At 39.8% G+C, this 13,112-nt stretch overlaps 1 protein-coding gene across 3 annotated transcripts in view; it reads left to right on the top strand.

Moving 5' to 3' along the window:
- The window catches only part of LOC124069356 (disks large-associated protein 1-like), a 114,496-nt gene that overhangs the window by 66,012 nt on the left and 35,372 nt on the right, over window positions 1-13,112 (top strand). For all 3 annotated transcript variants that reach the window (XM_046408456.1, XM_046408455.1, XM_046408458.1), the window contains 2 exons: window positions 1,638-1,833; window positions 6,035-6,317. In XM_046408456.1, the coding sequence (XP_046264412.1) occupies window positions 1,638-1,833; window positions 6,035-6,317 (479 nt within the window). The remainder of the gene's footprint in view (window positions 1-1,637; window positions 1,834-6,034; window positions 6,318-13,112) is intronic.

Genomic DNA, 13,112 nt, shown 5'->3' with positions numbered 1-13,112 from the left:
GTAGACTTTTTTCTTTACATTTTCAGCATATATTTCAGGGATATTTCAAAAGAAAATCTAAAAGTGAACTGATCTCGACCTTGGGTAGGTCCTGCACCGGGTCGGGTACCCGCAGATAGTTGCTGAAACTAACAGGTTTTTTGAAGTTGGCAAGTGGAGCTTATAAAATCGTCAAAAATGACTCTTATGGGGCAATCTCTGAGGTTTGGAAGAAGTTCGGCCTAATAGCAGACGAAGAAAACAACATAATAAGTGGCTACGCGGGGTGTAAAACATGTCGCAAAGTTCTCGTGTTTGGACAGTCAGAGGCTGGGGAAATCGTCCCAGAAGAACCACGTCAAGAGCTGCAAGAGCACAGGCACTGCCAGTGTACTAACAACCAACCGGTTCCTCGCCAAAAGCCACAAACCTCCAAGGCGGGAGGACATGAACGCCATAGCTAGCAATAATCGCATGAAGTGTACTCTCAATCCCCGCACTGAGTGCTGCTAGTGAGACATTCTTCTTCTGCTGGATTTGTTGTGCAAGAACGCAGGACGCAGCTCAAACTGTGGATGATATACTGTTCCTGCACAGTAACCTTGGTTAGGTTACATTTCGGCAGACGATATTAATAGCTTATCTGATTTCATTGATAGCTTATCTGATTTTATTTTCTGTTGAATGGACTGTTTAAACGGTTGTTTTTCTGTTGTTATTTCGGGCTCTGATAGGGCGAAATGCTCAAATGTATTGGCCAAGTTCAGAGATTAACACGCAATGTTCAAGAGAAAAATAAAGCGCTTCAGTTAAAATGCTTTTAATTTGTGTGTGATTTATCACGGGTGGGTAACGGAGGGGACTGTTAACGGGCCCGGGCGGGTGTGGCGATGTACTGTGTCGGGTGCGGGCGGGTGCAGGTCTCCAAAAGTGGACCCGTGCAGGAGTCTGGGAAGAGGTTCTTCTTGTTGTAGTTAAATTTTCTACATTTGCTGACAGAAATAGTGCGACAGATGAGGTATTTTAAAAAAAAGCTGTGAGGTCATGAGATGACCTGAAACATAAGGAACTAGTCTCATCAGATGCATTCAAGGTGATTTTAAAAGACTCGGAGACGGAAACGTCATGCTGTAGATGTTTTAACTCACTCGTATATTGATTTTCAATTAATCTTTGTTGATCATATTTGATACCTCTTGACTGTGTAGCTTCAAAATTACTGAAACATAAATTATTGCAATGTATTCAATGATGTGTGCATGGATGTTTGTTTGGCTGTAATTTTATATTATTTATATTGCTGCTGACTATCTTGTCCAGGACACTCTTGTAAACAGTAAACAAAAAGGTTAAAAAAAAATAAAATAAAAAGTTAACTCACCATCATCTTAAAGCAAAAATACAACCAAAAATCCAAACATAAACAAAACAAAACTTCCATCCATCCATTCAAATAAACCACACAATAAATATCCCACAATAAAAATACACTTGTACACAACCTCAAGCACAAGACACAATACACAAGTCCAAACAGAAAGAAAACAACTCCGTCTGCATCCATGCGGGTGGATAAATTCTGTGCGTGGTGAATTAATTCAGCAGTTGTAACGTGGATGATTAAATTGATGATGTGCATCCCTGTGTCCCCATGTCAGGATTTCGACGGAGCACTCGCCCAAATTGCAGATCAGGAGCCACAGTTACCTGCGTGCGGTGAGTGAGGTTTCAATCAATAGAAGCCTGGATACCCTGGACCCCAAAACCCTCCTCGACCCCAAATCGCTGCTGTCCTCACCCCAATACCGCTCCCGAAATGAAAGCTACATGAGGGCCATGAGCACCATCAGTCAGGTTGGTTGCCAACACTGCTGCCTTTGTATTTACAATATGTCCTACCCAGTAATTCCTCCATAGACACACAAAGGCTTGGATGGGCAGAATAGTTTTTTAAACCCACTTTCATGCACTTTTCTGTGAATTCGAATATGTGGGGAGACATCCATACCAGACAGAAGAAAAAAAATCTTTGACTTTCACTTATTGCAGTTCTTTTTCACTGTTTTTGTCTGATTTGCTCATCTGGGAGATGACTCCAAGCACATGCAAGCTTTCATGAGAACTTGGGCATGTACAGTATAACTAGTTAGATTTCTTTGACTGTCTTTAAAGGACAGGTTCACTGTTTTTCAACACAACAGGTATTAATATATATATACCATCATTTACAATTATACATAACACAGTTTAACTGTACAGGATAGTTTATCCAAACAGAAAGGACCACATCACATGGTCATCCTTACATGGTTAGGTTTGATGAAATAAGGTGCTTCAGAGGACAAAGTTTTATGAACTGAACCTATGCCCAGACGTGTAGTGATATGTATATATATTACAGTATACCAAACACTGAGTAGGGAGATGTACCAAATACACACAAAAAATAGCTACAGATGAGTATCAGTGTCATATTACAGTTTTACATGTAATCTGTTAGACTTTGTTGGTGCGAGACATTTTAAGTGAAACTGTCCTTTTAGGAAACTGAGGTGTTGTCATAAGCAGGTGTTAATACAGAATACAACTCAGCAAATAAAGAAAAATGCTGCATTTATGCAGACATGTTTCAGTTACTAGTGACAAGATGTCCTAACTTTCATCACACCAATCATAAAGTAAACAGTTCAGATTCTTATTTGCATTTTCAGTTGGATGGCTCATTGTCTTCACCACTGTATCAACACTGCTGATACCTTTAACTTACTCTGAAGACTTTTCTTTTTTTTATGCATTGCTGATGCCTGTCCAGACCTATCCTGAAATGACATGGAGACTGAGAAGATAAATTTGAGTCCCTTGCCTTGCTGTTGTTCCAGTGGATGAATATACAGTATTTAAAAATCTAGTAATGAGTGTAGTTCATAATATATATAGTTTCAAGACACCGTTACACCACTGGTTATGCTTTTCATAAGTGATGGGACACAATACAGTCGTGGCTGAAAAACATTGCACCTGTCCTTGTTCGGAAATGGTTTCAAACACTACCTGAGCCCAGGTCTCTGCACAGTACAGCATGCATTGTAAGGCCTGTACTGAAGATAGACCTTACTATGCATGGTAACCCCACAAATCATCAATCACATTACATTATTTCTCAAAGGATGCATCTGGTAATATTCAATATTTTGCTTCTTGTCAACAAATCCCACGGGCAGAGCCAAACGGCTTGGCGTGTGAGCTGAAAAGCCACTGACAGAGTAGAGGAGTCAGAAGGTATGGAGACATTGTTGATTTTGGTCTTTTCATGGTTTTATGGACAAAAAAAAATGCAGAATTAAACCACACAAGGAGACAATGAAGAATAGTTTATCACAGCATTTTTCTCTAAATATTTATCTAACTGACGTCATATTGATTCGTGAATGCCTATGATTGAAATGTAAATCTTGTTCAATCATATTTTGAGGTAAAACTTAGTCTTGACACCATTTTACTAAATACCTTCACTGCAGCAGCTGTCACTGGCTAGTGTTTAAACATTTCTTCAAAGCTATAGTACATGAATGGAAGCGATGCCCAATGAGCCTTCATTTGTCCCACCTTAACCTTACCTTGAACCATTTGTATTTCTTATCCTGAACCTGGTGCTAATTCCCATTACCATATTGAATTGTCTCTATTTACTGTTTTAATGTCCTCTTCTGCATGGATGGAATTAAACAGCATGCCACAAAATGCGTTTGTCTTGCAGTTGAGGTCCATTTGACTATCTATACAATTTGTGAAAAATAAGCTAAACAAATGGAATCCCAATAATGGGATTTTGTAGTAGACATGCTGTTAATGTATGTTTTACAGGGCTAGCAACATGTAAGATTGAAAGAAAATGTATTTGATACCAAACATTATTTTTATGTGAAAATCATGACGGCGTTGGCTACATATAGAACGAAAAGAGCTCAGCCTTTCTGCCAGCCCCAAGCCAGCACAAGGGGAAATGCATTTTTTACTGCAGTTTTAATTTGGGACTCTTTATTTCTTTCTTTTTTTTTCTTGCATCTGTGCCTTTCAGTCTGTATTTATGTTGATTAGGTGGCACAGTGGAAATGAAACTGCACTTAAACCTGTTCAGACAACCTTTTTTCGCAAATGGAAAAAAACAGTGCAATTTTGGAAGCTTTATTTAGCTGGGGAACACACTCACCGACCTCTCAAGAATCACAAAACAACTTTTTTTTTTTGTAAGGAAACTTTGGTATTTCTGTTTGCTTCATGTATTTTTTAAATATGATTTATATGTGACAAATGTGACAAATATGATAACTTTTAAGGTAACTGATGAAGAGCCCTATGAGTGTGACCCAAAGAAAAGATGATGTTCAGTTTGATGAGTGGGTTTCCCCACAATAACTTGTAGAATGCGGAATGTTTTCTGTGCAGGAGATTAATAATATTAACTCATCACACAGAAGAAGGAATAACATGTTTCATCTTCAATCTCTGATTTCAGAGAGGTGTTTACTCAGATATTTAGTTTAACAGTATCATTTGGACCAATGCAGCTTCGCTCAGGATGAGTCCAGACTCTGCTTGGAGATTTTTTTGTCCTCTAATGTCAAAATGAGTATTAGCTTTCCTTTCATTTTGCAACTTGCAGTCACATCCTGAAATTTTTGCAGCAATGGCCTCTGCAAGTGGAACCATAACCAAAAACTCTGTGTGTAAAATATGAATCCAAAACAAAGCAGACCTGTATCAACAACAAATTCCAAGTACCATCCAATGATCTTTTCTATACTCCTTAAACACATAAAGCATGTTACTGAAAATATTGGCATTTATGTTTGGAATATATGGAGTCCTGTCCAGGGAACCAAACACTAGACGAGTTCCAGTGCTTGCAGAACCCAGCTGCAAGGACTCACACCTGCACCAAACCCTGGGCGCACATCATCTCCTCATTCATCCACCTTTATTGGCTCCCAAGTCCAGTATCTCATACAAAATCGTCTTCCTCACTTGTAAATCCCTTCAGTCCCTGACCCTGATTTTGAGAGTTTATCGAAACGCCAACTAGCAAATCTCCATTCCCAATTTTGTATTTGTTTGTTTAAAATGCACAGTATGCAGCAGGAATCACGATCATCAGAATGACTTAAAATTAATTAAGTAAATTGATTTTTTGCTCTGCTTCCAGTCAGTGGAGTTTCATAGCTCTATAGCTCCTTGTAAAAGTCTTGCAACTCTTCTGCACTAACTCCTCCCACTGTGACAGGAGAAATCTTTGCCCTTTGTGGCAGACCTAGCCCAGACACAAATACAACAGCAAGTTCTGCCCCCGTAACAAAATCAGGCCCCATCCTCTATGACAACATCAGTCCTTTTCAGTTGCATATTCAATCTGAAAATGGTGTGCTACGGTTTCTGGGTTGAACGGCATCTTTCCTTGAATTGATGTGAACTGGTATGCAACAGGTTTTGAGGTATGTTCTCCCTTACTTGGTAGTTATTTCACAGGTGTTACCCAATCAGCAGCAACATGTAGGTGTATTCAAAAGGTACACCAGGCAGTGCACTTACATACATTTACTTAAACACTTACATAACACAGGGTGTTCACTGCACCACTGTTTCCATTTAAATGAATCATTTTCTCCTGTTTGCTTGGGGCTGAACACGCCCCAGGTGCCTCAGCTCTGCCCCCTGTGTTGGTAGCATGCTCCACCCCTGCACTAACACACCTGTCAACTACAGTCTGTTTTCACAGTCCAAGAGCAAAGTGCCAACATAGATGTTTATAGATGTCCCACCTGCAAAATATGCAGCTTCCAGCAAGCAAACCCTCATTAATTTCTTTTGACCTGCAAAGTCTCTTGCACCTTTGACTGTGACTAATAAAGGTGTGCCTTTTTTAAAGAAAGTATAACATTTTTTGTTCCAATAGTCTGTAAGTTTCCCCAGTGTTTACCCTTTTCATTGTTCTCTTTGTTTCTCTGCTCTTCTCTCTCTACATGCTCCTCCTCTGATGTCCTTTCCTCTCTTCCACTAGCTGAGCGAGGTGGAAGTGAATGGACAGATTGAGCAAGTATGTGAGCAGGTCTACAGTGAGATGCAGTCCCAGGCCATGGAGGCTGCCATGGACAGCATGGACACAATAGACACCCTGCCTATGCCAGGATGCTTCCGGATGCGAAGCCACAGCTATGTGAGGGCAATCGACCAGGGCTGTGCTGGAGAGGAGGAGGGAGAAGGAGGGAGACCGCTGCTCCTGCTACCATCCTCCCCCCCACGCACATCTGCCACCACTGTTAGAACCATCCAGAGCAGCACAGGTAGGAATAGCTGATCAATATGATGTTCATATTTTCAGTGGACGACGGCAAGTGTGATGTACACCAGTAGAACAGGCTTTAATGTTTGAGCAGTTCACTATCTGGTGGGTCTATAACATTGTGTGTGCTTGTCAGGAGGGGGGGTAGCTGTGCACACAAAAGGCAACAGAGATTCACACAGAGGTGCTTGGCCTGAGTCATTTACCACAATGAATAACGGATGTGAATAACAATGAATAACATGTGACTGGATGGATGGAACGGATAAATGAACTGGTCTTTTTAAGGAACAGAAAGGAGGTGGAGTTGATCAGCTGATCAGAGGGAGGTGTGCAGGTGAGTTGGCAGGAAGGGGACCAGGGGGGACCGGGTATCCACGTCCAGCTCCAAACAGTCACAAACACACACAGGAACAGAAGGAGAAGACAAGCACAACAGGCAGGGGAATCAGAAGACTAACATATCCATACAGACAGGCTCAGGCTGTTGTTTTAACTGGCTTACAACATTCTGTAAAGAATTCTCAGCAGAGATAGACCTTTTTGTCATAGAGTGAAATTCTTTTTGTTTAACGAGAAACAGATGCAGAAATCTGACAGAAAAAAAAAAAAAACTTCCCAAAACCACCCTGACTCGCCTCCCATTGTTCAAAAAATCACTTATTCTGGTTTAGTAGAAATAAACCTTCAGTTCATTCATGTAGATGTGAAAATACTGAAAGTAATATTGTTTCCTCTTCAGGTGTGCAGTGCATTGACAACGTTCCCTGACAAAAGCTTGTCTGCGTAACAGCGGCTAACAGCGAAGGGGCAGAGATAAGCTTTGCTATTAAGCTCTGTTGCATCTTAGATGGTACATTTTCTGTTGTTTTGACCTGAGGCTGTTCAGTTCAGTCTGTAAGTCTGCAGTGCTTCCCACTAATTTGAGCAGTGAATCCAGAAGCCGGTGTGTGTTCAACAGAATTGAGAATGTTAACAATTTTGATCATTTTTTCAGAGAAATATAACTCCCATTGCACAGCAGCATAGAGCGTCATGGTTTGTTAATTGTATCATAAATGTTGTATTTTTGGGTATTTTAACTGAATTAATAGTTGCAGTTAAAGTTGCAGTTGCAAAATTATTGGTGATAGTGATATTGCCTTTGATATTAAAATAACATTCTAGGCAAGGACGATTAAGGAAGATTATTTCCTTGCTGCATCTCCATTTACACTGAAATGTCACTGAAATGGCAATAGAAACAGGTTTATTTACAATGGATGCATATTCCTTAGTTTCTTACCTTTCAAATGAGACCATACATAATCATACATAATAGATACATACATAAATAAACCATAATCCTTATGGTTGAGGAGATATTCCTGTTTCGTTTTGGGCGTTTTTTGTTTTTTCTTTCTAGAAATAGGACTATTGCCTGTGTTTCAGTGTTTACATACTGTACTGTACTCTGGATGTTGTTACACAACATTTTAGATGTGACAAAGCAGAAATAGGAAAGCACTAACATCTTACATAACCTATATAAACCTATATAAATCTGACCCCGCAGTCAAGCATGAAGTCATGTAAAAAAAAGAAAAAAAAAAACAAAAGAAAAATCCCCAAAAACATTACGATACAATATCAAACATTATTGTATCATGCAAAACATGTCTGTGTATAGATGCAAATTAAGTCATGCTTACAAAAACAGAAAACAACAACCAGGGTCTTGAAACAGTGAACCACTGGATCAGCAGGGATCAGTTAAGACTGTATTTTGTTGTTGTCTTTACTTTAATCCAGGCTGCAGTTTTGTAAATTACACAATTAGATAACCTTGTTTACTGCAGAGATCCCTTTGGGTGAAAAACCTATCCTTTGGTTGTTAGAGTCTGACAGCTAAACAAGTTGAGATGGCAAGCTTGGATTTGGATTTTTTGGATTTACTTTAAAATGGGAAAATACTGTGCAGCTCTGTGCTTAAATATTTTAATACTGAAGTTGTATCAAACCGTAAAATGTAATGCAAATGTGCTATTTTACCAATCAGAATCAGAATTATCTTTATTGCCATGTAAGTGAAGAGGTTTCACATTACTAGGAATTTGTCTTGATAACACTTTGTATTTCACTTCAATTCAATTTAATTTATATAGCACCAAATCACACCAAACTCTTTAATTTGATTTTTGGTGAGAACCAGCAAAACCCCCATGAGCAAGCACTTGGTGACAGTGGGGAGGAAAAACTTCCTTTTAGATGGCAGAAACCTTGGAGCAGATCCCTGCTCAATGTGGGTGGCCATCTGCCTTCACCGGTTGGATTAAGAGAGACAGGGGGGGTACACAGACAGAGATGCTTAACAACAGTGATAGCAACAGAGTATTGGAATGGCAGTGTCAGTAATAACAATAATAATCTTGATAGTAGTAGTAGTAGTCGTAGGAATAATAATAGTAATATAGAAATATAATAGGCATTAATAACAGTCAGCTGACCAGAACATGGTCCTGTTATGAAATGTTTGAGACAGCCATAAAGTGCACGTATAGGGACAGTGTTGTACACAGTGTAAATGTTATAAAGTGCAGGTAGAACAGTTGCTGTAAACATTACGAGGTATAAGGTGACAATGTACACGTTTTGTTGTGTAGGGAACTTAGTCCAGCCTCTGATAATTGAGGAGTGTTATGGCTTGGGGGAAAGAAGTTATTGCACAGTCTGGTTGTAAGAGCCCGAACGCTTCGGTATCCTTTCCTAGATGGTAGAAGAGTAAACAGTTTGTGTGATGGGTGTGCCGGGTCATCCACAATGCTGAGGGCTTTGCAAATGCAGCGTGTGGTGTAAATGTCCTTGATGGGGGCTCAGGGGGAGACCCCCATGATCTTTTCAACCGTTCTCACTACCCGCTGTAGGTCCTTGTGATCCACTGCGGTGCAGTTACCATACCAGGCAGTGATGCAGCTGCACAGGATTCTCTCATTGCTCCCCCTGTAGAATGTGGTGAGGATGGGGAGAAAGATGGTTTGGTGGTCAGGTTTTCTTAACAGTGGAGATGGTGTTAAGGGACCAGGTGAGGTTATCTGCCAAGTGAACACTGAGGAACTTGGTGCTCTTGACGATCTCCACGGTGGAGCCATCAACGTTCAGTGGAGAGTGGTCACACTGTGCTCTTCTGAAACCCACAACCATCTCTTTGGTCTTGTTGGTGTTTAAGTTATTGACTTTTCACCAGTATGTTAGCTGTGGCACCTCCACTCTGTAAGCTGACTCGTTGTTCTTGCTGATGGGACCCACCACAGTCACACACATCAGTCACACACTCACATCACAATCATGAGTCAGCAGTGTGAACAACAGAGGGGTGAGCACACAACCAGTGACCTGGTTTGTCCATGGGAACCTGAGAGACAATAAAGCACAAAGACTCTGGATAAGAAGTCAAGTTATTGACATGCATTGATGAGACATGAATATGTGCGGAAGAAGACTGGGGGGAAAGAGAAGTGCATCATGGGAGATCCCCCAGCAGTCTAAATAAGCATCATTAGGGGCTACCCTTTACCATTTAGGGCTTTATATGTGAGGAGCAGAATTTTAAACTCTATTTGAACTCTAATCTGAATTTTACAGGCAGCCAGTGTAGAGAAGCCAATACAGGAGAAATATGATCTCTAATATAAAAAGAGTTTTTGTCAGTACACGTGCAGCAGCATTCTGGATTAGTTGGGGAATCTTCAGGGACTTACTGGAGCAGTCTGATAACAGGGAGTTTCAATAGTCCAGCCTGGAGGTAATATTGCGTGGACTAGTTTTTCTGCATGTTTTTGTGACAGAATGTGCCTAATTTTTGCAATGTTGTGAAGGTGAAAAAAGGCAGTCCTTGAAATTTGAGCTATGTGTGAGTTAAAGGACATATCCTGATCAAAAGTAACTCCCAGATTTCAGTGGGGCTGGATTCCAAGGTATTCCTATTGTTGTGTCTTAGACACATAGAAAAATTGTAAGTTTTATTTATTTCATTTCAATTTATTTATATAGCACCTTATACAATCAAAATTGTCTCTAGATGCTTTACAAAGACCCAGAGCCTGAACCTCAACAACAGGAAGAAACCTTGAGCAGGACCCAGCTTGCAAGGGAGAACTGTCCTGATGATAGTCGGTCGGGTGAAGGGGGGGAAAGAAGAGGTAGACAGGACAGAGAGGATGAAAGAGAGAGAGAGAAACATACATGCAATAAACATCATAAATTACATGTGTTATAATTGGAATTCTGAAGAATATGTATTGTATGTATTTGTTTATTTTTATGGTTTTGGCTGTGCTCAGTCGTTCAGGAAAAATCCTCTCTTGTGAAGTTAAAAAAAAAAACAACAGAAGACAGAGTTCTGAGCAGCAAAGACTTTAATTAAATAAAAAAGGAGAACAGTTCATTAAGTTCAGTTATTGCTATTTCAGACATCATTATTTCTTGACTTTTGCTTGTAATATTTTTTAAAAATAATTGTTTTATGCAAGGTTACAATGAAGCGGTCCTTTAAGTTCTTGAGGTTAGAAAGAAGTGCTTCTTTAAGTTCTTACAGAGTTTACAGTAAGGTGAAGAGCTCCTATAAGTTCATACAGAATCTACAGTAAGGTTACAGAGTTCACTGGCTCTCTTGCAGCTGTGAGGTGACAGAGTTTATTGGCACTCTACCAGGTGTACTTTGCATACTAAACAGCATGACTACTTCATGTTATCACACACCATGTCAGAAAATTATACCACACTATCCGGGTTAGCTATAAATTTAAATTAAATTAAATACTTTCTTTCTAAGAAGTTTAGGGCCCAGTGCAAAAACCTCAATTTTGTCTGAGTTTAGAAGTACAAAACTGCATACAGGTTCTTATGTCTTTCAGGCATGCTTGAAGTTTGGTGAGCTGATTGTCTTCACCTGGTTTCATTGATAAATATAATTGTGTGTCATCTGCATAACAGTGAAAATGTATGGAGTGTTTCCTAATAATGTCACCAATGGGGAGCATATAAGGTTAATAATATTGGTCCGAGCACAGAACCTGGGGACTCTGTGACTAGATTTTGTGTATAAGGAGGATTCATCATTAACATGAACAAACTGAGTTTGATTTGATAAATAAGACTGAAACCAGCTTAATGCAGTGCCTTTAATGCCAATTAAGTGTTAAAAAAATATAATGGTCAACAGTATCAAATGCATTACTGAGGTCTAACAATAAGAGTACAGAGACAAGACCCTCATCTGATGCAGATAAAAGATGATTTGTATCTTTGAGCAGTGCTGTGTCTATGCTGTGAAGAGCTCTAAAACCAGACTGGAACAACTGCTTTCTCAAGAATCTTAGAGAGAAAGGAACGTTAGATATTCGCCTATAGTTGTCCAAAACCAAGAAAACAAAAGAGTAGGCTTTTTAAGGAGATGTTTGATTACAGCTACTTTAAAGGACATAGCCTGTTATTAGAGACGGATTTATCGTGTCTAGTAGGGAAGCGCTAAGTAGGGGTAAAACTTCTGAGCAGTTTAGTTGGGATGGGGTCTAAGAGACATGCTGTTGATTTAGATGAGGAGATCATTGAATTTAGTTGATGAAGGTCAATGGGAGAAAAGCAGTCTAGATAATTATCTGGTCCTAAAGCTGTTTCCATGGCTTCTGCATTTGAAGGTAGGTCAGTACAAGATGAGGTTAGGATGTGTTGAATTTTATCTCTAATGAGTAAAATTTTATCATTTAAAGGGCCATAAAATCATTGCTCCTAAGGGCTACAGGAATACAAGGCTCAATAGCGCTATGCCTCGGTCAGCCTGGCTACAGTGTGGAAGAGAAACCTGGGGTTGATCTTATTTTCTTCAGTCAAAGCTGAGTAATCGGCTGCTCTGGTGTTCCATAGGGCCTTTCTGTATGATTTGAGACTATTGTGCCAGATCAGGTGAAATTGTACTATGGTGCCAATCTCTTTTGCTTTATGGTTTTCTTTTTCACTGGGGCAATAGAGTCGAGTGTTGTTCTTAATGAGCTTGCAGCACTGTCCACACAAAGGTCAATTTGAGAGGGGCTATAGTTAGCAGGAGACTCCTCCTTAGCCATCAGAGTGTCCGGTTACACTGAGATGTGGTATACTGAAGTAAATGGCGATGGTATCACTTCCTTAAATTTTTCCACAGCATTATCGGATAGACATCAAATTTTTTCCTAGTGGTTTGTGATCAGGTAATAGAAATTCAAAGTTATTAAAACAGTGGCCAGATAGAAGAGGATTTTGTTTAAAGACTATTAAATGTTCAGTTTCAATGCCATGTGTCAGAACAAGGTTTAGAATGTGATTAAAACAATGAATCGGTTTATGTACACTCTGACAGAAGCCAACTGAATCTATTAAAAAGATACACTATATTGCCTTTACACGCATATGAATTTAAGTGACATCCCATTCTTAATCCATAGGGTTTGCAGCTACAACAGCTTCAACTCTTCTGTGAAGGCTTTCCACAAGGCTTAGGAGTGTGTTTATGGGAATTTTTGACCATTCGTCTAGAAGCGCAATTGTGAGGTCAGACATTGATGTTGGATGAGAGCTCACAGTCTTCGCTTTAATTCATCCCAAAGGTGTTTTATCGGGTTGAGGTCAGGACTCTGTGCAAGCCAGTCAAGTTCTTCGACACCAAACTCGCTCATCCATGTCTTTATGGACCTTGCTTTGTACACTGGTTTGCAGCTATGTGGGAACAGGAAGGGCCCATCCCCAAACTGTTCCCACAAAGTTAGGAGCCTGGAATTGTCCAAAA

The sequence above is a fragment of the Scatophagus argus genome, chromosome 13 (assembly GCF_020382885.2).
Source record: "Scatophagus argus isolate fScaArg1 chromosome 13, fScaArg1.pri, whole genome shotgun sequence".
Taxonomy (NCBI): Eukaryota; Metazoa; Chordata; class Actinopteri; family Scatophagidae; genus Scatophagus; species Scatophagus argus.
The sequence above is the reverse complement of the archived record's forward strand: the minus strand, read 5'-3'. Positions and strand labels throughout refer to the sequence as shown.